The sequence below is a fragment of the Anser cygnoides genome, chromosome 1, assembly GCF_040182565.1.
Source record: "Anser cygnoides isolate HZ-2024a breed goose chromosome 1, Taihu_goose_T2T_genome, whole genome shotgun sequence".
NCBI lineage: Eukaryota > Metazoa > Chordata > Aves > Anseriformes > Anatidae > Anser > Anser cygnoides.
In genome coordinates, this window is record NC_089873.1 from 192,823,228 (window position 1) to 192,846,863 (window position 23,636).

The following is a 23,636-nucleotide window of genomic DNA, read 5'->3' on the forward strand; positions in this document are numbered from 1 at the left end:
TGCAGAAACACACCTGTGTATATCCACAATGCTGAAGTAGAGCAGGACCAGGAATTTCTTACGTTGCTATTCAGTTGTGAGAGGGAAACAGTTTTCCCACCTTAGAGAACACGTTCACAGCCTCACAACTGTACTTGCTCCATGGCAAAGCTGATGCTATTTGTGCCCTTTTGTGAAGAAACCAAGAGAAAGGCACCCACCGCCCAGCACAGGCAGTGCATGGGGAACTTGCTGGTGCTACAGAGCAGTCCAACTTCGGTGACCCCCCTGCGTAATTCGGGTGAAAACTTTGAACCTCAGTCTGTCACATATCAGACGCTCATTTCAGCAGAACTGATCTTCTCTACCACTGGAAAGCAAGTCCTGTCTTGTATGTTACTTTCTTCTGGCTCAAACTGTAGCATTTATTCCCACCAGAGAACTTCATTTTCAGTTAACTGCCCTTTTTTTTTCACCAAAACCAAAAGCAAAATGCTGTCACTTAAAAATGTCCAGCCATTTCTACACGAAAAACTGCTCAGAGGCCTGCTTATCTCAGTGTTTCTACCAGAGCTGACAGTTGCTGAAATATAGGCACTAGGATTGCTAGTGTTGACAAGGCTTTAAAGCATCATCACACTGAGTAGCCATTAGAGGTTATATTTCATTGGAAGTAATGTAATTCAATTACCATCACTCTTCAGCATGTGCCATCTCTGGAGGCTGACAATGAGCCATATCATCCATCAGATTTTAACCTGAACTTTGCATTCTGGCCCTATAGATTGCCAGTTCTCCTTTATAAATGGCTTCATATTTTTAGCCTCATTTATTAGGGAAAAGAGGTTATCCAATTACACTGTCCATCCGTCTGCTTGCCTGTCAGTCCCTCCTCAGCTTTTCAACCAGTTTCAATTAAGAGGCAAAGATCTTCAAGAAAATTAAGTCCCTATCAGTTTTGCAACTAATCAGGGATCGGGTAAAGAAGAGAAATCATTTGCACATCCCACCTGGGAGTGGTGAGCTATGCAATCTGTTCAAACCGACCATCCAGTGGTCATGGACAGCTGACACCATCTCTTTCTAAGTGCAAGACACACAAAAGACTTGAGAATTTGTGTTACTGCAGGGAGAAAAGATAAGGAGACTTATGTTTGGGACTGTGAGACACAAACACTTTGCAAAGCAGGCTCCACGAACACTGCTGTTCATGGAACAACTATTTCATTAACACAATGAGCTTAGTAATTTACAAAGAATTTCTTGTGCATATTCCTTAAGGGGGAAAAAAAAAAAAAAGTTTTGAGTAATTCACTCCAGCAGTCAAACATACTGCAAACACGAAATATAAATTACACTGAAAAGCAATGTAATGTTTGCTTTCCAAAGTCTATGCATTTAAACCCTATCAATAACCTGAGTCATTTCCAAATTTCCTTCTTTTTCTGGACATCTGAAGTGCAGAGTAACTTAACTGATTCACTGACTAAGTTTATCTGTTTAAATAATTACTCTTATTGGTGATTTTCAACATTACTGGTTCCTACTACTCTTGCTCTTCTGCCTTTTTGCTGCCTGCCTGAACTATGCAAGTACTCATGACGTGGCTACCTCTTTATGCCATCGATAAGCTGCACAGGACCCATGATTTATGCCAACTTATCCACTCTTCCCAAGCAATTTGTTTACATCTGCCTTTGCATCCATTCCTTTTCTTTCTTTCCCTTCACGCTTGCAACCTTTTCCTCTCCCATATTGCCATTTATTCCAAATTCTTTTCCTTTCACTTTTTCCACTCACTGGTTCCCACCATGTCTGCATTTCCCCTTTCCCTCCTCATCCACACGTTCTCCATCCCAGCCTAGCCCTTCATTCTACCACCTCTTCTACCTCCCATATACACTTTCATGATATGGACTGGCTTCCCCTTCTAACTTACTCTTTGCTCGGAAGATAGTCACCTTCCATCTCTCACACAAGGTTTTACCAGAAAGGGATCAGTCAACCTGGATACTTTTGTGAAAACACTTCTGCTGGACCTTCCTGGTCTTCCTCACACTCCTCTATGCATTGTACATCGGGAAGCTGGCCTCTCACTCCTGTTTCCATCCATCTGCCTATCACCATCTGCTCACCTCATGTTCCTCCTGCTCTCACCATTGTCCCAATCAGTTCCTCCTTTTCCCAGTTACCATTACTCCCCTGTGCAACAGGGGTCTTCAGCTACACCCAAGGCCACACAATTAGTCCAACTCCTTTCTGAGTGTCTCTCCGTGCAATGTTTATGCTATCAGGCCCTGCCCAATGGCCATTTGACCATCCTCTCCTTGATGCCTCTGAAGAACCCCTGTGCATTTCACACATTTGCCTTCCCTCCAGACCTACCACCCTCTTCCCCTGATATGACTGCTCCTCTGCTCCTTGTCAGTTGTGGAGGTTGATGCTTGACTGCTAGAAATGGTTGCCTTCTACTCTTTGAGGAGTTACTTACTCAACTTCAGTTGCCTCCTGCCTGTGATCTACCCCACATGTGAGCCCCTGTGTACACCAGACGTCCGAATTGCTCCAAGGAACAGACATTTCACACACACGCACATGTGTACACACACACACAAACTCCTCTGCAGCAAAACAGCCCATGCTGCCAAGGACGATCACCCATTAGCTCCACGTAGGCTGGGTGGCCATTCTAACTCCAAGAAAAACCAAGTTTTACTCCTTCCCAAGCCAGTTACTCATTCCTGCTGCCACCCTGCAGGGAGCACCAGCTGAACTTTCAGGACAAGACCACCAAGCCTCTTGCCCTCATTCCTTTACTCTTTATAACTTTTACCCACTCTTATTTCTCATTTTCTCATCCACACATGCCACCCTTTGCCTCACCCTCGACTTGCTTTTGTCAACTCCTAGCATGATCTCTGCCTACACACAAAAAGCAACAACTTTGTCTCGTTTAAGCCTCGACTGAAACAACAGTTTTGCAAATTCTATAGTACATCCTTCAGTCTGCAGTGGCCAGCAGTCTCCACTGTTCATACCTACGTTGTCATCAGCCCACATTATCACGCCTTCCAGATTTTGTCACCTTTTCCTCTCCCTTACTTGCACACCACCTGCAGAGTCTGGTTTCTCATTAGACTGCAAGATATCTCAAGCAGAAGCTGTGCGTGTACACAACAGAGCCTTGCAGGAGCCACCAAGTATTTTTACCACAAAACATAAGGATTTAAACTGCCCAGCACAACCGAGGACTTACCGAGCCGTAGAGTTCCCCTTTCTCGTTCATTCCAAGGTAGAGTCCACTGTCTACTCCTCGAATGCTGACCAGGCCCACTGCTATACTGATAAACTCCAGTATACCTAGAAAATACAGGAAAAAGCAAAAGGTGTAGATGTTGTTTCCACTGGAAGATTTTTCCCAGATGTGACTGATCCCTGAGTGGCAAGCAGCTGGTGTCAGAGGTGTGCTTTCCATTTTCAGAGTTGTTTGGAGGAAGATGAGGAACAAATGAACACACCTTAAAATACGATCCTTGAACGGTTAGGTTCTTTAAGTCTCTGCTAGAGTGATGCACTGCAGACAGCATTAAGGTATCAAATTAAACATTATTCTCAATCTTTCTCACCGTTTCTAAACAAACCTGAAGCTCAGCCATATTGCACTTGTCAGTCTTCCAATTTGCACAACACCCATGCATTCAAAGAGAAAAAAAAAAAAAGTCAAGTTTTCAGATAGTCAAAATTACCATTATTAAAGAACCTATGAAATCTGTCTTGCAAAGTAAAATTAAAAAAAAAATAAAAAAAAAAACACACTTGAACCAGTATTGTGAGATGAAAATAAAGTAATAAAGTTACACATGGCACCAAAATATCTACTTCCAGGCATCAACGAATCAAGAATACGTGAAAAGATTTACTCACATTGTCATCTTCCAGAAGCTTGAGAAATGGAAATCTGAAATACAGTTCAGAGGCTCACACTGATTTGTCTAGATATTAAGCATCTACTATGATATTTTTTTACTTATCTCAAAATTGAAAATTAAAATATTCTAGAGCTAAGTGATAGCATATAATTGATTGCATCTTCCTGTACACACAATAGCAAGCTTGCTGCAGATTGGAATATTTTGCAGAGAAGCACTCCTGCAAAGCTCCCAGGTTCAGCATCCCTGTGTACAGTGGAGCGAGCACCAACTCAAACACCAGCTCCTCTGCTTCTGAGGTCTGGGGTTTTGTTGGCAGCCTTCCCTGAAAGCTGCTTGCCTCCTCGGTGAGGATGCTACCAGCCAAACCTCACAAAAAGCTAGATTTCTTGTGGAACACGTGGAAATTGCTTCCTATTCTGGAGTTTTCATGTAGAGATCTCACAGGAGTTATCCAGCAATGTTCAGAAGCACACTGCTGCACAATGCTATTCTCTGAGCCACAAAATAAGGCACAGAGTAGCACTTTCCATATATTCTGTGAATTTTCATGTCTAACCGCACCACGTAACTATTTTAAAAGCTTATTGGGAATTGTATTTGCATGAAACAATAAAATAACAGTATAGTATGTGTTGAGCCTCACATGGCCAATAAAAAAGCACTTTCATGGATTTTTTGAACAATTAATTTGGCATCTCCCACAAAATAGTTGGGCACTAATCAATAACAGGCTTGGATCACATAAATCTAACAAAGCACAAGTTGAAGCCAATAGGGAAAATTTATAGCTAAGCTAATGTAAAGATGAAATGTATTCCCTGTAAGGGACTATTGATCATTACCTTATATATTATTCAGTACTACAAACACCATAGTCTTATTGTTTTGATAACCCTGTTTTAAGGCCTGGGCATCTTAAATTATTCTTTACATATGCACTAATCCTAAAATACGGGGAGGAAATATCTAGTAATTATGGATTTTTTTGAAGTAATAAAAAGTGGCAGTGTGCTGTTTATCTGGTATGTGTAGTATCTCAGATACAATCGATCCATTGAAACAATTTAATCATTCCCATTATATCCGGACATGCAATACATCCAGATTTCTTACTAAGGCTTTTTCTGTAAAGCTTTTACCAAACTATCATATTACTTGATACATATTACCAAGCAATTTTAACTGAAGTTAAGTCTTATGTGAAGTGTATATTATACCACACTGCAGCTAAGTCAGTGAGTCTGGCATCTTTCACATCAATATCAATGTAGACTTTAATTGCTGTCCTTGTTTCAAATATTTGTGTGCATGCTGCTTAGTGAGTCAAAAGAACAAGAACAGCACTGTCACATCCCATTGTAAGTGCACAAGACAAATTTAAGGTCCTTGGCAAAAAGCATCCACACATTTGAGATCAGAATAGGGACTTGTTCATTTAAAATATTCAGCAGCCTATTCACAGCAAGTTTTACATGCCATGCTGTTAAGGCTTCAAGAGAATATCTGGGGACAACCATGCAGTCATACAAAAGTTTTGACAGTTTAAGGATTGCATGATTTGGCCCAACACTCCTGTGAATCTTTTCGCTTTATCGTTTCTGTAATGCACCAACAGTCCATAGGATCTGAACCAGATATTAAAATAGATATTCCTTTCAAAATGAGGCTGGACCAAATGAAAATCAGGACAGACCCAACCTTTAAAAGCTAGGTCCCTATTTATAGTTAAAAATGTGGGAGAGAAGAGAAAGAGAGAGGAAATACATCTCTGTACATGGACCCTGAGTATTGTCTTGTCAGGCACTGGACATTTTCTTTAATGAAACCACTTCAAGGCAAAGACCCGCTCCTCCACAAAGAGGTTAGGAAGAAAGTTTGGGGGAAAATTATTCCTTGCATATCGCCATCAGCCTCTTCTGCTGCATGCCCCAACTCAGGACCCGGACGGACACCAGCGGGACACCACCCTCTGACCGTGTAGGGCCGGTCCTGCCACGGGTCACTTACAACACATGAAATTGTCACTTTTGTCCCGTTGAGCTCTGGCGTTGCACAGAGCTACAGGATGCATTTGCCTGGGCTCTAAGCAATGAGCATCTTCCCAACGACGGACCTTTGTGGTTTGTTCCGCCCTTTGCACATTTTTGTCTCTTGCTATATATAGGCCCCTTTTGTGCTGCCGGATTGAAGCGGCGTAGCTTCCACTTAGCATCCCAAGCCCCATCTACGACAAGGAGTGTGGCAAGCAAGGACCTCTGCCAGCCTCTGCAGGGTTCCCAGAGGCAGCAGCGAGGTGCCCAGCGTGGGGAAGGGAGGCCGCAGAGGCAAGGCCACGCTGCCCTCTGTTCAGTGAAGTGCAAATGGGGCCAGGGTGATAATAAGCGGAGCTGGGAGCAGAGTGGGGGCTTCCCTGCCCCCCCCCCCGACCCTAATTTGGGTGCTCAGCTGGAGCAGAGCCCCCCAGCCACGACGCTTCCCCCCTGTCACAGCTGTCACCACTGCCACACAGGATGCCCATGGGGAGGCCGGGCCGTAGACAGCCACGGTTCCCCCAGGGGCAGCAGGGCCCTGCTTGACGCTTAGGCTGTCACAGTGAGCCCCCAACCCCAGTGCACCCCCTTTTAGGGGGCACCACAGCCTCTCCTTACTGCTGCCACCACACCCCCTCCACTGGGACCAGGCCAGAGACTGGGTGAGGGGTGCTTCTCCCCCACCCTAAAAAAACTGCCCCCCTACAACCTGCCCCCCATTTCTCCCAAGGGCCCAAGAGCTTTGTAGGGGTTTGGGGGACAGAAGCAGCCTGTCCTCCCGCATCCAGCAGTGGACTGGGGGGCAAAAGGGGGGGCTGCAGGGTCCCCCCCCCCCCCGGTACTGAAGCCCCCCCCAGAGCCATGCAGGGCAATGGGGGAAGCAGGAGGGCAGGCGGCTGCTCAGCCCCTGCAGCTGATGAACGCAGCGGGTCCTTGCAGCAGCAGGTCCCGGGGAGCGGAGGTCACCTGCTGACGAGCCCTTTTTTTTTTTTTTTCCCTGCATGCTCCTATTTTTTTTTTAATGCTGTGCATGCAGTACTTGTGCTGACGCACAGAGGCACGCCTCTCCGCTGTTACAGAGTTCCTGAATTTACAATGACTCCACTGTGTGGCAAATGCCCTAGACGAAAGGAGACTGCATCAAAATAAATAAATAAATAAAAACGTCTTTTGTCACCTAGCAGAGATAAGGCTTTGATCACCTACGACCGCGTTCCCGGGGGGGTGACACCGAGCTGTGCTCCCCCGGGGAGCTTTTCCCTCCGAGATGGACATCTTGCTGCTGCTGCAGGAATTGCGAAATGCCAGGGCTCCCAGAGCCGGGCGAGTATAGACACACAATATGGCTCGGTTTATTGTATGCAATCGGCACGCATCCAACATAGCATCACAAAAGAATTACTCTTATCTGATGTCTCTCCAGAGGTGTGTGCGTGTGTGTGCGGGGAGGGGGATTCCCACCGGGCAGAGCCCCGAGCAGAGTTTCCTTGCAGCCCCCCCCGGGCTTCTCTTTGTCCTCCTTATTTTCCCGGAGGAAAACTTCCCCCTGCCTCGTTCCCCCCCCCCCGCAGGTTTCCCCTCGCAAGCTCGGAGGCGACCAAGTTGGCTCCCTCTCCCCCGGGCAGCTCCCGCGTTGGGATGCAGGAGCTTCCCAGGGGAATCGCAAGGCTTTGCCATCACCGAAACCCAAATAGCAGCTGCTAGCCGGTGACCTCCCGACAAACACAACGCTACAAAAAGCCCTCCCCGCTCCCCAAGAAGCCCCGGAGCCCCGTCGCATCCCACGGCTTTGGCGAGCATCCCCCTCCTGGGCGAGGAGTTAGCGCCGGGGTGCTCCCTTGGGGGGGGGGGGGGGGGGGGGGGGGGGGGCAAAGGGATTGGGGCAAAAAAAATCTATTTAAAGCCCAAGCGCTGCAGGGCTGGGGGAGCTGCCCCTCGGCATCCTCAGCTCCCTACAACTGCGGCTGGCGAGCCATTTTTAACCACGGACGCCTCGAATAACGCGGTCACCGCGGAGGGGGGCAGCAGCTGGCGGCCTCCTCCCGAGGGGGGGGGGACAGGGGACGGCGGCGGGGCCCCGGGGGTGCCGGCCCCAAGCAGCCCCCGCTGCCGGTGCTCGCCGCCCTACACCTGCTGCCGGCAGCCCCCCCCCACCCCCGGACCCCCCCGCAGCAGCCCCCGGAGCCCCCCTCCCCGAGCCTGCTCCGCGCCCGCAGCGAGCAGGGGGAAACCTGTGCCTGCGGCTATTCGCAGCGTCTCAAAAAATAATTAAAAAAATAATAATAATAAAATAAATCAAATCAGAAAGCCTTGATGCCGAATTGCTCCGGTCCCCGCGCTACGCCACCGCCTTTCCCTTCCGCCCGGCACTTTCCGCACTTTCTGTGCCCTCCGCTCCCCCCAGCACGCCCGGGGGAGGGAGGCAGAGCCTGGAGCCGGCCTGAGGGTGGCAGGGAGCTGGGGATGGAGGACGAACCTGCCACCATGCGAGCCCCAGCCCTCTCCTCTCCTCTCCTCTCCTCTCCCCTTCCCTGCCTTTCCCTTCCCCCCCCCCCCCCCCCGCCTCTTCCCTTCTGCGCCCTTTCGCGATCATCCCCTGCAACACCGGCATTATCTAAACAGCTTCACCGAGCAATAAAATACGGTTTAGATATGGTTCAACATCTGGCATTAAAACGCGAAGGGGAAAAAAAAAAATGAAAATAAAAATAAAAAGCACCACGGGACTTTGTTTTTACGACCGAGTGTAAGCGCTGTCAGGTTGCTTCGCTCCCAAGTTAACTCCTTCCAACAGCTGGGAGCGCGGCTTAGCTAACCTGGTGCAGTCGCCTCACCCCTCCTCAAAACCCCAAAAGAATCGGCTCCTCCGGGCTGCTTTAGGTAACTTGCAAGCTTGCCGGGGCTGGGGGAGTCCCCCCGGACTCGCGTGTGCGTGGCCGCGGGTGCGTGCCCGTGCGGTCCCAAGCACCCAGGCTGCGGGAATGAAATGGCACGGAGCCGTGAGCCCTCCAGCCCCGGCTGCTGAGTCACAAACAGAAAAGCCATCCTGCCCGGTCCCCGGCGGCTCGCAGCGGGCAGGGTGCGTTTTGCGGCGGGGCTGCGAGCCCCGAGGCCGGCCGGGGGCTGCCCGCCGCCGGGGGCTGCTCGCGGGGAGCCCGGCGGGGGCCGGATCTGCCACCGGGGCAGGTGGTGATGGGGAGAGAAACCGAAAGGAAAGCCCTCGTTCATTTGCGTACAGGGCGACAGCCACTCCCTTCAGGAAACTCGGGGCGTTTGAAATCGTCGTGGTTAATGATTAAAAACCCCTTTAAACTCGCCAAATCCAAGCGTTCCGTAGAAAATTTCTGCTGGTTCCTAAGCAAAAAAAAAAAAAAAAAAAAAAAAAAAATCCCCCACACACCACCGCCGCCGCCACCGCCACAGCCACCGCCCCCCTCCCGGCCCCGAAGGGGACCCCGGAGCCCCCCGACCACCGCTACCGAGCACCCGGCGACTTTGGCGAGGGCTCCTGCTCCGCTGCGGCGGTGCCGCCTGGCTACGGCCCCGGCCCCGGCCCCGGCCCCATCCATTTTTCCCCCTCGGCTGCTCAGACCCCGTCGCAAACCCCCTCTCCTCCCGCTTGACACCCCCTTCCCCCCCCCCGCCGTCCCCCCGCCCGGAGCTGGAGCACATTATTTCATCACATGACCCCTAAAGGGTTAAGGATAATACCTACCAAATCTGCTGTGGTCTTGCCTGGTTCCCTGGATAGTACCATTGGGGAAGATTTCTAAATGAAATCCAGTCCTGCAGTATAGCTGCCTCCGCCTGAGGATCCCCTTTAAATGGTCCAAGTCCGTGACCGCAGGCCCCCTGGGTAGCCCACCTGCCTCAGACTGACCCAGGTGGTCACTTAACAAAACCGGACTATCCACCGGCAAAACGGGCACATTCCCAAAGGGTACTGCATCCTGCACACCGAAATAGTTCCCAACTTCACCTAAGGGAGCCATCAGAAGATTCTGCTTTTAGAGAATAAGAATAAACAATAATGATGGTGCCAAACCCAGGAGATATAAGATTAGGTATATTCCACTCCTCTCCCCTCCCTAGCGCAGTTACAGAGAAAATGTTCTTTCTTCAATCCATTAAATGCATAAATAAAAGTAATATTCTGTTTTGACTGGTACAGGTTCAAGGTCAAACCAGTTAGTCTAAGAAACCACCACTTTATACTCACACACTGACATATTTATAAACATATAGATGTGTATATCTATATAAATGCATATATCCCCAGCTCTTAGCAAGCAATAAGGTCTTCAGCCCATCCAACTGTAATAAAGAAAAAAATCCGTAGTTTCTCCATTTGGTTTAAGATAAGAATGACCATAGCAACTTAAATACCTAGGCGTTATAGGGATTTTTTTTTTTTAAGATGCACAGGCTACGTCAGGATTTATGGATTCTGACTCCAGAAAGGCATGCGCTGTTTTTACTCTATAACAGACTGCATACATCAGCATGAATCCTGCAAAGGGGGAGGGGGGAAATCTCACGTTGTTGGCTGAGATAAATCCAAAAAAAAAAAAAAATGGAAAGGAAAAAAAGGCAAAAGGCACAAAAAAATTAAAAAATAAAACTTTTGACGTCCAAATCTATTATCCAGAATTCTCAGGAGGCTCAGCAGATGTCCACTGGTTTAGGGTTATTGCCGATCCACAAGCAAAGCAGCAACATACAAGTGCTTGTGCCTTTCTTGGCTGGCTCGAAACAGGTGTTGCTTCTGCAGGGCTCCCTGTGAAATGTTGTACTCCAGCACTGAGCTGCAGCTCTTGACTGTGGATCTCCATCCAGCACGCAGAGTGGCGCAGGAAGAGGCATTGGGCTGGGTTTAAGGTAGTCCTGATTGCTGCTGGAAGGATTCTCCGAGGTCCTAGCGCTCAGCCCTACCTGCTGCAATACAGACGCGCTCCCGGCGCCGGGCACTCTTACTGCTCTGCGGCAGCGCAGGGGCTCGGGAAGAAATAATAAAAGCTGGGGGAGAAAGGGGGGGGGGGAGATGCTACGTGCCCCGGGGTCACCCCGCTGCCGCATCGGCTCCGGGGGGTGCCCTCGGCAGAGCCCGCCCCAGGCCCCCCCCTCCATCCCCCGGGGGCTGCAGCCCCCCGTTGAGCCCCTGCGCCAAGAGGGGTGCAAAGTCAAACCGGCGTGGTCACCGAGAAGTTTGGGAGGGGTTTTTGTCTTATTTTGTTTTAGGGGGGAGGCATGGTCATGGGCCACGCTGCGCGGTTTTCCTCTCCCCTCCTGCTCCCCTTGTCCCCGGAATCCTAAAGCCCCTGTCCCCGGAACCCTGAAACCCCTCTCCCCCAGATCCTAAAGCCCCTGTCCCCGGGATCCTAAAGCCCCTTTCACCCAGGATCCTGAAGCCCCTTTCCCCCAGATCCTAAAGCCCCTTTCCCCTGGGATCCTGAAGCCCCTCTCCCCCTGGTCCTGCAGCCCCGCTGTGCCCCCGCACCGGGGCTCGGGGGGCGTTTTGGGGGGATGCCCCTTGTGGCCGCGGGGAACCCCAAGCGCTACGGGCACAAGTCCTTCCGAGCAGGGTGAAGGGGAAGGAGAAGAGGATCGGGGGGAGGCAGGGAGGAAAAATCATCCCCACGGCGCCGAGACGTAAGTAAAGTGTTCTCCTCCCGCAAGCAGAAGTTATTTAAAACCGCCAGGAGAGAGCCGGTGGGGGGCATTAGAGGAGGGGGGGGGGGGAGAGGATTTATGTTTCTTCTCGTGATGCCGATGATTGATGTTATTGTTGTTTTGCCGCTCTCCAATATAGCTGCATTCATTAGCAAAGCGACAGAAGGGTCTCCTGCCTTTCCAGAAGGATTGCTCGAGCAGAGCTCAAGGACTGGGCACAATGCGGGGGCTGCACGGAGGGAGAGGACGGCTCCCGCAGCCCCCCGGAATTAAATGCAAAACCTGAAGGCAGGCGTGGTTTTTTTTTTTTCTTTGCGGGGGGGGGGGGGGAGAGAAGGAGAGAAAGAGAAGAAATATAGTATCATGGGAGCTGGGGGGAGAGATTGCACGGTGGGAATGATGCTGCACGTCTCAGAGGTGGCGGGGCCCAGGAAGGTCACCCGGTGGAGGCTGGAAATGGAGCTCAGGAAAAGGAGGGTTTTGCAAGGAGGTTAATTAAAAATACTTGACTCTCTGCATGTCTTCCTGAGGGATGGGCATGCAGCAGGGGGAGCGGCTCTCCTGGCCTTCCCCACCACAAAAACCAGCAGCCCAGCTCCCAGCCTTTCAGCAGCCCCCCGCTTGCCACAGTGACTTAACACTTGAGAGGAGGGATAGAGACTTCCAGTTCCCACGTCCGTGGGGGAACCGCAGCAAGGACAGGCTGTGTCCTCAATCCCCAGGGGTGTTCAGGGAATGGGCAAACCCCACGCCAGTGGCACAAGAGCCACCTCCCCTTCATTCGCCTCCATCGGTCATTATTACTATTTGAAAGATGGGTTTCAGCAGCATCAGAGCAGGGTCCCATCCTGCTAGACCCACAAAAACCCACAGAAGAAACAGTTGCTGCACGTCAGTCCGTGCATTTCGAAGTGCCAGGCCAAGCCAGCACCCCCACCCCCAAATCCAGGAGGGACTGCTCCAGCGCTCCCCGGTCATGTTCCATATATATCAGGTTTAAGGACGCTGCTCTCACACACACAATGGATGTATCAGTGTGAACAACTGCAGAATGACTTGGGAAAAACTGCAGAACTCGCCATGTCAAAAATCATTATTCTTTATCAACTTGATCACGGCAGTACCCAGAGGCCCCCGCTCAGGGATCACAGTCCCATTGTGCTGGATACTGTAGACACATGTAATCAGAGAGATGGTCTATGCCCAAAGAGCTTATGATCTTAACCCATGATGAAAGACAACAGGTGTATACCACAGACACATGGGGGAAGGATAAGGGAAAAGCAGCGTTGAGAATAAAAAGCAACAGGCCTGGCCAATGACAAGTGTTTTGTGGCAGAAGGAAGTTTTAAGGAGATTTGAAGGAGAACAATAAAGGAGCTTTATGGTTATTAATGGGAAGCTTTTTCCATGCATAATGTGTAACTTGGAAGGGAACATAAAATTGCTTGTTAGGAAATTGGGCTGCTGAGAAGTGAAGGCTTGTGCCACTGGCAAAGCAAAAGGAGCTTACCGCAGAGAGACCAAGGGGCCTGCTATCTGCTGTCTGGTGCTGCTCGTTCTGGAAACAGACTCGCTCCTTCCCAGTGCCTTAAAATTTACAGTTGTAGTCCCAGTGAAAAGTACAATAGGGATTTTTTTTTTCTCTAGCCCAAGCTTCATTATTTTCTAGCTTGTACTTCAGACCAGCATACCTTACGAAAAATATCTGAAGGTAAGGAGGAAGTATTGGTAGAGTTGGTTTTATTTGTTGTTGTTTGCTTTTTTTTTTTTTTTTAAGGAACTCAAACGAAAGCCCACATATTATTGGCTCTAGGAAGTTTAGTGTTATAAAAGTGTTATCTAAGTTGAGGCTTTGATGTCTGAATTACTCATAAGTATCAAAGCCACACATGAATTATGCAGGACATCCCCAAAATTATACCCATCTGTGAGTAGGTGGTGTTCCAACCCTGCTTCACATAAAATCTATGTGTGATGTGTAATGTCAAACTTACCCCTTACAGAAGTATGGCTTTACTGATAGCTCAGGCTGTATTAAAAACCTACACTTTTATCCCCAAGACACGGAGGCAGGAACATCCCTAGCTCCCCTCAACTAGAGATTCACACCCACTTCCCTTATACCCTCCTGGAATTAAAGACTGCATCTGCCACAGTGAGTCATCAAGAGCTTACTCATCAGCTTTATGCAGGATTTTAACTCCTGCTAGCAGAGCTGGTAAGAAGAATCCTGCATTTCTTAAGTAGTTCCTGGCACACATTCTCCTCACATGCACCACACTGATGTGACACCTCTGGCAAGCTTTAAAGTCATGATTTTTTTTTTACTGTCTTACCTGTACTCTGCCAACCCATTGAACTTAACAAGAACTCTTCACATATCAAACGTTGAGTGTCATTTAAAAAAAAAATCAGCCTACCATAAGAAAATGTTTGTTTGTTTGTTTTTTCTTTCCCACAGATTGCATAATTTCACCAAAAGTACAGAATCCTTTCCTGGACCTACAATAACTAACTCATTTACTTCCAAGCCCTGCAGATGAAGAATTGGAAGATTTATACTATTAAAAAAAGAGGTTCTACAACTTTCCAGTGAAACGCATGGCATTTGCCAATTTTACTAAAATGTCTTGAGTCAGCAAACTTTAAAAAGCTGCCTTTTCATATATAGAAAATAATACAGAATGTAACGTTACATTCATATTTTTTTTTTTAACAAACAGGAATTCTCAGGGTACTTTGGGAGCATGATATAAACCTGACGATGACAAGAGCATAATTTATCTCACCTCACATCAGGCTGCTACTGTGGAGACAACTAGATCTAGATTACTTGTTCTTTAATGCAGAGAAATAGGAGCAATTTTAGGGCACAAATCATCTGACCTATTCTAGGCGTCTACTTTAGGATGACATGACTCATGCACTAGAGATGCTTAATTCTTTCCTGTGTATGAAGGGAGCCTATATTAGATGGAGACTTCTCCATGACAGAGGTCTAGATAGGACTGGATGGATCCCACCTGCTGTGCTATACATGTGATTCAGCATTTCCCCAGAAAGGATGGTGAGGGCATTAAACTATTAATACAGCTGCACGGATTAATTCTCTAAGGAAAACTCTTGTCATCTCAACAAGGAAAAGTTACTGAAACACATGATCATGAAACATTGGGTTACCTGGCAATAAATAAAATATTTGTGAAAACCTATTAGCCATGCAATTCAGGTTGATTGGATTAACATAAGAAGTGCCCATAGGTTTAGGAACATTGATCTAGAAGAATGTTCTTGCTTTTTCAATTCAGAATCAGTAGGAAAAAAAGTAAGGGTACATACTACAAAAAAAAAAAAAAAAAAGAGATTACCAGAATTTGGAATCCCACGGAAAGGTCTGTTTCATGAGGTACGCTCAGTTCACCAAATTTTCAGATCAGAGGACTGTAAAACATAATGCAGTTTAGGATATAATGCCGTTTAAAACATCAGCATCAGTGTCAGCATGCACATACAGCTGCAGCAGGACATATGACATGGATTTCTTATGCCATTCTGTTATTTTGCTGCATATAAGAATCAGTGAACCTACATTTAATAAGCATGGCAGAATATGATCTTTGGGACTGTACTAGGGAGTAAGCTATCAGGTTACATTATTTTAAGATAACTTGATTTCAGTAAAAAAGTAATAATGTCATTATTAGTCAGATTCAGTCCAGTGCATTGACACAGACACAAAGACAGCCTCTTGGAATATATTTGTAGGCAATACTTGAAGGCAGATAAGTGATGAAAGTGTTAAAACTACCAAAGATATTTAAAATTTCTCTGATTTATGTATTTGCACAGGGTCCATACCTGCTGATTTTAAAAACAGAATTAACTGATGTTGTAAGTCCCTTCAGCTCAAGAGTGAAAGTGGCATTGACTGGAAGGAGAAAAGAGGAAGAAATCACATTTGCTGCTCATGCATCTGCCTGGAGAGGCCTTCTCATGGCAAGCAGTGCTTGCGGCACAGCTCAGTGTCAGAACTGGTCTGCTATCGCCTGTCCCAGTTTGCATATCTCCTGCCCGGGCTCACTCTGTTTGTGTTCAGAGATTTCTGCCTTCTTCACGCTCACGTGCTGTTGCTGCTCACTTGCGACTGCGAGCTCGGAAGAGTTTGGCAGCAGGCTGCAGTCAGTCGGAGCAGCCTCTAGGGTGTCCCTGAAGTTCTTTCTTAGCCAGCTGTGCTTCGTGCTCGGATCATTCGCTGTCTGAGCGATGGGGTGGCATTCGTACACCAGCCAAAGCACTGATCAAAACCACCCGCTGAACCATACCTCCCAGTGCTGGATCGGGCACGCTGCTGGCAACCTGCCTTGAGCAGCTCATCGCCACCGCCCTTGGGGCCGGGAGAGAGGGTGCCAGCCCTTGGGGGCTGGATGCATGCCCCAGCTCACCGCCGCAGCCGGGATGGCAGCCTGGCACCCCTTCATCCCTGTGGAGGACATGGTCCACGCCGAACCCATGCCCACCTTCTGGGATGGCCGACGGCCTCGACGTGAAGGATCGCACCTCCATCGGTGGTAAGGTGGCCACCCAGGGCGTGAGTCCTGCACGCCCCAGAGCCCACCCTCCTCCTGAGGACACCTCCCCGAGGCCGGAGGACGCCTCCCAGACGGGCTGCAGGCGGCTGCTCGCCCCAGCAGCCCTCCACGTCCCCCGGCCACGTCCAGCAGCGCAGGGCCGGAGCTGCGGGAGGGCAGGCGAGGGCCGGGGGAGGGCGCCAGGGCTGCCGGGCAGGGGCAGCCGCCCCGCCGCGCTTGTGCGGGCCTCTCTTGCCCTCTAGCGGGCAAAGCCAGCGGGGCGGCCCCGCAGTGCCCCCTGCGGCCTCCTCCTCCTCCTCCTCGGCCTCCTCCTCCCCTGCCTGGGCAGGGCTCCCTGTGGGACATCAGAGTGTGGGGCACACCTCAGCCCTCACCCCCCCCCCCCCGCCGTACCAGGGGACACCTGTGATGTCCCCCCGTCAGCGCCCCACGTGTGGGCTCCTGGGGTCTCCCGGATGGGGATGGAGGGCTGGGTGCTGGTCCCTGGGCAGGGGTATGCTGTTTTTTGGGGCGGTGGGTGGCTGTGTGCCATATGCAGGCCCATTGGTGATGGATGACCTGGGTGGGGAGGACGCCAAGAAGAGCATGCACTGAAAAGTCCCTAGCCAAGATGTCACCACCACAACAGGGACAGGGACCAAGTGCTATGGCCCCAGAGAGCAAATGAGTCCATGGCGATCAGAGGCCATGTGTCTGGGTAGTGGAGGTATCATCCATCTCTGGCGGTCCCTCCAACTGGTTGTGGTTGCCAACCACCTCCCTCTTGCTTGGGCCAGGCGATGGATGAGCCCCAAGGGAAGCACGGGGCTCAGTGCCCCCCACTGCTGGGCAGACATCGGGTACCTGCTGCTGCCGCTGAAGAAAGGAGCAAAAGTTGAGGCCAAGGGTGCCCCAGCCATGGTCCTGCCCCTGGGGGAGATGGGGGCAACTCTGCAGTGAGCCCTTGGCTGAGTGGGGCTCGAGACAGGGCTGTGCTTGGGAAAGGGAGAATGTCCACGCTCATGTGGGACCTTCTGGTATACCATAGGAAGACTGGTTCTTCAAGTTGTTTAGCCTTTTTATACTAAAAAAATGTCCTTTTTTGCTAATGAATTAGCAATATTTCAGTATCATCATCTCCATCGTCTTCTTCCTTCCCATATACAAATCAGTGAAAACTTTGGCTTTTCCTACATTATTTTAAAATTACTACCTCCTTCTAACAAAAGATCTTCTGCCATCTCTAGGAACTCTTCCATTGCAAGTATGCTTTCAAAAATTTTCATTTCTTTTTAAATATGCCTGCATTTGATTTTCTTCCTACAGTTTTCAACTTGAATTTATATTCCTGTTTTCCCTATTTTGTAAATCACTTTATTTTTGCACTCTCCCCATTTTTTAAATTATCACTGAACTACTATAGGCTATTAGAAAAAGTTACCTTTTTTTTCATGAAACACACAGTTTTTATCCTTTTTTTTTTTTCTTTTGTAATTTCCCATTCTTTGGGAAACCCTGATACCTGTGGGATGCCTGTCCCCTCTCGTCATGGCTCCCTGAAGTTGAGCACTGACAAGAAAGCCCTCTGTTTGCTGGTAGTGAGCGTAGTCAGGTCACTTGGAATGTAATCACTTAGAAACCTCCACTCTCTGCTACAGTATTATAATCCTTTGTAATATTTTGCATGCCTGTGTCTGTTTCATTTGCTTAAACAGTATCCAATTACTTTGTTGATAACTAACATATTTTGCATGTTTTTGCGTGTTGATTTCCTTAATCATTCTGCCACTATTTCACTCAGCAGTATGCAAACTGCACTCTGATTTGGTGACGTGAAGAGACAGAAAATAATATAACCATTTTCTTCAAATAATTACTGTGGATATGTACTAATGTTTTCCTTTTGACCGGCCAAGGCAAAAACATCTCTGACTGCTGTCTGGGCTTGGTGTTACCTCAACTTGGTACTCCTGAACTTCTGCTTTTACAGCAAGACCAGAGACCCTTCCTTCTACAGGGAGGGAAAAGGCTGCTCAAGTAAAGGCAGCAGTCATGGGGAGCTGAGGAACTGTAAGATTACTAAACCATTCCCCATGAAGGACTGCCATCTTCTGTTTGAGCTATTTCTGTTTGCCCAATCTGAAGAAGTTTATAAAGGAACCAGGCAAAAGTATGAGAATAAATGCTTTACATTTTGGAGAGGGTGGGAGGTCATGGAAAATGCATTCCATATTTTGGGTTTGAGAGAGTGTCTGACATATTTGATTGCCCAATTCAAGAAATAACATAAGAATAACATGGTTATAAGAGACTGGCGTACAGCTATGCCACTGCCTTCTTTGTGACAGTGGCAGTAGGAAACACCAGTTAAGGAGTACCTGTGTTCTTGGCCACCTTGTACAGTTTGTTCCTCTTGTTCTTCACCAGCAACCACGACCATTGGGTTAGGGACATCAAAAGGTACATCCCTGCACATTCTTTCTAGTATCTGCTTGTAGACAGGCTGTTCCTGAATTTGCCTAATCCCAGTTTGACCCTGCCTCCACACTTTGTCTCCTATGAGAACAAATTCCAGAAGTTCACTATCCTCTGTGTAAAAAAACAACTTTCTTGTATTGGTTTAAAACCATTCTCTTACCAGTTTCATTGAATGACTCCTAATCCTTGTGTTGCAACAGTAGAGCAATAGTTATGCCCCATTCCCTTCATGATTTTGTAAACCTTACTCTTTGCCCTTAGACTTCCCCTCTCCTTCTTCTTCTCTTAGGTTTGAAGAGTCACAGTCTATAGAGCCTCTCATCAGGCACCCAGAGGTTCAAGAGTCCTACTTTCCCGTGAGGAGACAATAAACATTTTAAAGATTACTGGAAACTTAGGTAATATCAAGCAAAACTAAGGGGTGATAGAAGATAGGCTCATTAAGCAGGCTCACATGACATGTTAGATGCAGCTCAAAAGGCAGATTATCAAAAACATTTCAGCCGGGAGAATCATGTTGGACATGAGGACATGTTTTTGTTTGCTCCCTGTCAGGTCAGTTTGCCAGGCACTGGTCATGTGTATAGTATGTCAAAAGTTTAGTGGAACCAATCATTGCCAAATTCCTTAACAATACCTGCAATGTGACCATCATCACAGACGGAGAAAGCAGTGGACCTTTCACGTCATGTATCTTGTAGTGTACTAAAGTACCCAGGTGTTGGCCATTATATAACTCTGGTTGGCCATTACATAACTCTGGTAAACACAGTTTTAACCATGCAAACCATATCAAAAATTATCTCAAGTGTCCATTGCTTGGTTAACTATGCTAATGCTGTGTGCAAGTAACTTTTAAGTTTGACCCTGGCAGAAAGACATTAACAGGGGGGAGTGCTGATCCTCAGACAACAGCAACATCAGAGGCAATTAAATGACATTGGGTAGACTTTTTATGTTTGATGGTATTCACTGTATTGCAGTATTATATTGATGGTATACACAGACAAGGTAAAGGGAGAGAGAACGGACTGCACTGTACAAATTGCCATCCGTGTAAGCTTTTCACGTGCCACTGTGTGCCACCAGAAGTATTTTATGTATTATTTCAGGTGCTGGTTAAGAGTTGGAAATGCCAGTGATTTAGCATCTACCCCAGTGTTTCAGACACAGTTTTTCTCCTCTAGACCTTCAGCATGCACAGCTGCAACCCATGTCTGATGTTACTCAGGGAGTTAACCAATGGTAATAATGGTCCCTTCTAGGTTTAAGATGTGTGCAAAATGGGCTTTCAGGAAAAGAACCGAACAACAGTGGTTCTGAGCTACTACACAACCTAAATGTGACTTTCCCTCCCTCTCTCTGGCTGTCAACACACTTTTTATCAGGGTCACCAACACACGTCTGTGTGTTAGACTGGCTTTTTCTCCCCAGAGGTTGTACCTCCCTATGGAGGAGCTGAACAGAAAAAGTCTCTGCACCTCTTCCCCCAGCCCTCAACATTCAAACTACATTTCCACATCCTGTCCATTTCTCTGAAAAATGGGACAAGGAGATGAAAAGCTCTTAGCTCATAAGAGTTTGCTTCTCTGCCTTCATAGCTGCCCTTGATAAAAAACAGCTTTCCCACCCTGTTGTTGTTTAGAGATTTTGTCAGTCTGCGAACCTGAAATCCACCATGGGGATTCCAATCCTCTCCCTGCAGCTGTTATTCCAAGGGAGCTTAGAAATTCATCAGAGGCTCTGAAAAACATAGCAGCACTGGGAATTCACACCAGAAATAGATGTTGTCTGAACAGCTTTGCCTTCTCTAGGCATTGCAGTGAAAACCCTGACAGGCAACTGAGGAAGAAACCATTCAGGAGGTTCCTATGCTTCCTCCACTTTAAACATCGATCTAGGTTTGAGGAAGAGAATTACAGTGACCATTAAGGATTCTCTGGGACTGAATTTATAGCACAACCAAGCACTGAGAACTCACTTCTGCAGATATGGACAAATTGGCTCGGACTACCTTGCCCTTACTGCAGTAGCACTGCAGCCAACAGAACTACGCATGTAAATGTTGAGACATCAGACAGACCTCTAGTATTAGGTATCCTACTTTTTTTAGTGCGGGCCAGGCTTCTAAAGAAACACATGGCAAAACTGAAGGAAAATTATCTTGCCAAGCCTCAAGTTATGCTATTCATATAAATCTTGATATGAACAAGCAAAAGGAATTTGCTTGAACTTTCTGGAATTCATACCTCATATTCTTGTAATCATCTGATTGTTCCAGCTCTGTATCTGGGAACGTGGTGCTGCTGCTCTGCCGAGGGCTGAGCTACTCAGAAACACAGAGCTTGTAAGCTTGCTCCCTTGTTTAGAGTGCGTCTTTTCTGGTTGTGTCTCCCAGCGGGTTAATGGTCACGCTGCAAGCCCCATTCCTCCAGAAAACTCTGGAGCAGATTCTCTGCTGTGGTAGATTGTCAGAGCACCATGACATTGCTGAAGCTCTGACAAATGATATGAAAAGAGTACAAGCACATTTGGGTCCTTTATTTCCCTAGGTAAAAAACCCTCTTACAGTTCATCATTGTAAACCCTCAGAATCTGTGAGCCATTCTTGGCTGCACTGTCCATAATTATGGAAAACAGTACTCAACTGTAGAAGTGTGAGGACTGAGTCCTTTGTAAATGTTCGTGAACATTCCTTTCTGAAGATTTGATTGTCACTAAGTTTTTCCCACATACAGACTTTGGTCCAGTAGTGTCCATATTTTATTTATAATTTGAGTCACATGCTGCTTTCATAATTTTTTGTCTAGTCATTTTAAACATCTCTGTATAGTACTCAGACAACAATGGCGAATCTTGTAGCTATTATTATATTTGCAATTTCCCTTGGGTGTTAGCAATGTCTATATAATGCAGAGGCTACCTAATACTTCAAAGTTATTGCATTCCAAAGCTATTAAAAAGTTGAAGCTTTTATTAGAGATGCCTATTAATCTAACAGTGGGAATTAGGCTTATTTCTCGGCATTTTTGAAAAGTGAAAATAAATCTATAAGACACACGCAAATGCCATGCTTGAAAAATAACAGCATTCTGGTAATGTGCTTGAAAAGAGTTGCTCATTTATAAGGATATTTTACAAGTAGAGTGTCTCTGTTCAGGAACACAGAATCAAATAGTTTCCATTACTAAAATGATTTGAAATTTTGTGTTTTATAAGGCCAAGGACAAATATTCAAAAGACGGGATCTAAATTAAGTCTGAAAGGCTAAGATGTTCAAAACAGCTCTTTGGTGTCTCTTTTTTGGCAATTAAGTTTAAAAATTCTGCAGATGCCTCATGTGATTGCTATGTAAGTGAACTTCAGAAAGTGCATATAGAAAATTAGATCCATTAAGATCTCTTCAATATCTTTAATTATTCACTTACTTATATCCTAAGTAATGCTGAGGATTGCAGTGCCTGATTTTAAGCTCCCATTGTTTTAAATTCCTGGCCTCATCCTTCTGTAGTGAGATTACTCTTTCATTAATCCGTGGCATTTTTTTCACATGTGAAAATTTCAAATACTCTCTTTACATCACTTCATACCTCCTTAGCACTTCAGAAAATTATGTCAACCAAGTCTAAATCACTAAAGGTTTCCTATTTCATAGGATATACAGCTACGATGTTTGCATTAGAGTAGTTTGGGTAGTCACCGGGGCTAGTCCTGCCAGGTTATGGAGAACAGACGTGAGCTGCCAAGAAGGCAGATAAGCACGGTTCTTTTTTATTCATGGTACCTTTTTATTCACATTTTACTTCTTAAGTAAACTGAGAAGAACAGCCAGTGCAGGCAACAAGACAGCACCAAGCCCATATGCAACGTACACCACAAGACAAAGAACATTCGTTTCACACCAAATTCTGCCTGCACCTGGCCTTCCAGCTTGACCTGGCAAGCAACTCCTTTCAAGACTGGTCCATAGGTAAGCTATTTCTCAGCAGAAGGTTGTAAAATGGTGGGGAGGTGGGGTTATTGGTTTTTATTTTTTCATCTTTTGACCAGCATTTAAGCACACAAAGATCACAGTTTTTACCCATCTCCCTTACAGATACAGAGCAGTCCACTTCCTTCACCCTCACTTCAGGTAGGCAGCATGGGCATATTGCTCTGGGCTACTTTGTGCCTGGGGACTCTTTCTGACCAGGCTGAATGCAAGAGCTTTGACCCTCGGTACTTTATCTACCTTTGGCAGGCTGTAAGTTCATAACCTACTTCTATGCACTGGGCAAGTATTGGGCAGTGACCTCAAACCTCTTGGTGGTAAGCTTCACACAAGTGGCTTTAGTTGCAACTGGTTGATAGTACAGAACTGCATGAGTTTACCTAATTTCCAGTCTTAATCCGATTGGGAATATGAACAGTACCTAATTTCCAGTCTTAATCCGATTGGGAATATGAACAGCTCAACTCAGCATCAGTTATGTGTAGGTCACAACAAAACACAAAGTCACACTGAGCTGGAGAGGAATTACTCCTGACATTGTACTCTTTCTCAAGGACATTCACACATGCAGACACCTCTGCTAGTCCTAACACTGACATTTAGAACATAAGTAACTGCAGAAAAGTAATATCAACTAGGATATACTAAAAAAAAAAAAAAAAAGTCTGTTCAAGCTTCTCTGGGGACCAATTTGGATACCTATTGAAAAAAAAAAAAAGGGGGGGAAAAATCCTATGTAATGAGAGATATATTTCCCGGTCCACAAAACAAACCATCAGTTTAGATGGATGGAAAAGGATTTTCCTCACATTGCAGAATGCTGGCTGACGCTCTTCTGAGGACTTCTGCCTCCACTCACTGCTCTAGTTGATTCCCATCCCTTCCATCATTGCACATAGTACTAACTGCTGCTGCATGGCCGTTATTGTTGAGTCTGCAGAAACTAAGGCCATCTTTTTGCTGACAGCATAACCCATAAGACTGC

General features: G+C 47.1%; 1 protein-coding gene across 1 annotated transcript in view; it reads right to left on the reverse strand.

The window, feature by feature from the left end:
- The window catches only part of FGF9 (fibroblast growth factor 9), a 28,190-nt gene extending 17,295 nt beyond the window's left edge, over nt 1–10,895 (reverse strand). Inside the window, exons 1-2 of the mRNA XM_048072816.2 lie at nt 9,657–10,895; nt 3,236–3,339 (exon numbers count right to left, since the gene is read on the reverse strand). Of these exons, the coding sequence (XP_047928773.1) occupies nt 3,236–3,339; nt 9,657–9,933 (381 nt within the window). The 5' untranslated portion in view covers nt 9,934–10,895. The remainder of the gene's footprint in view (nt 1–3,235; nt 3,340–9,656) is intronic.
- Between the last annotated feature and the right edge of the window lie 12,741 nt (nt 10,896–23,636).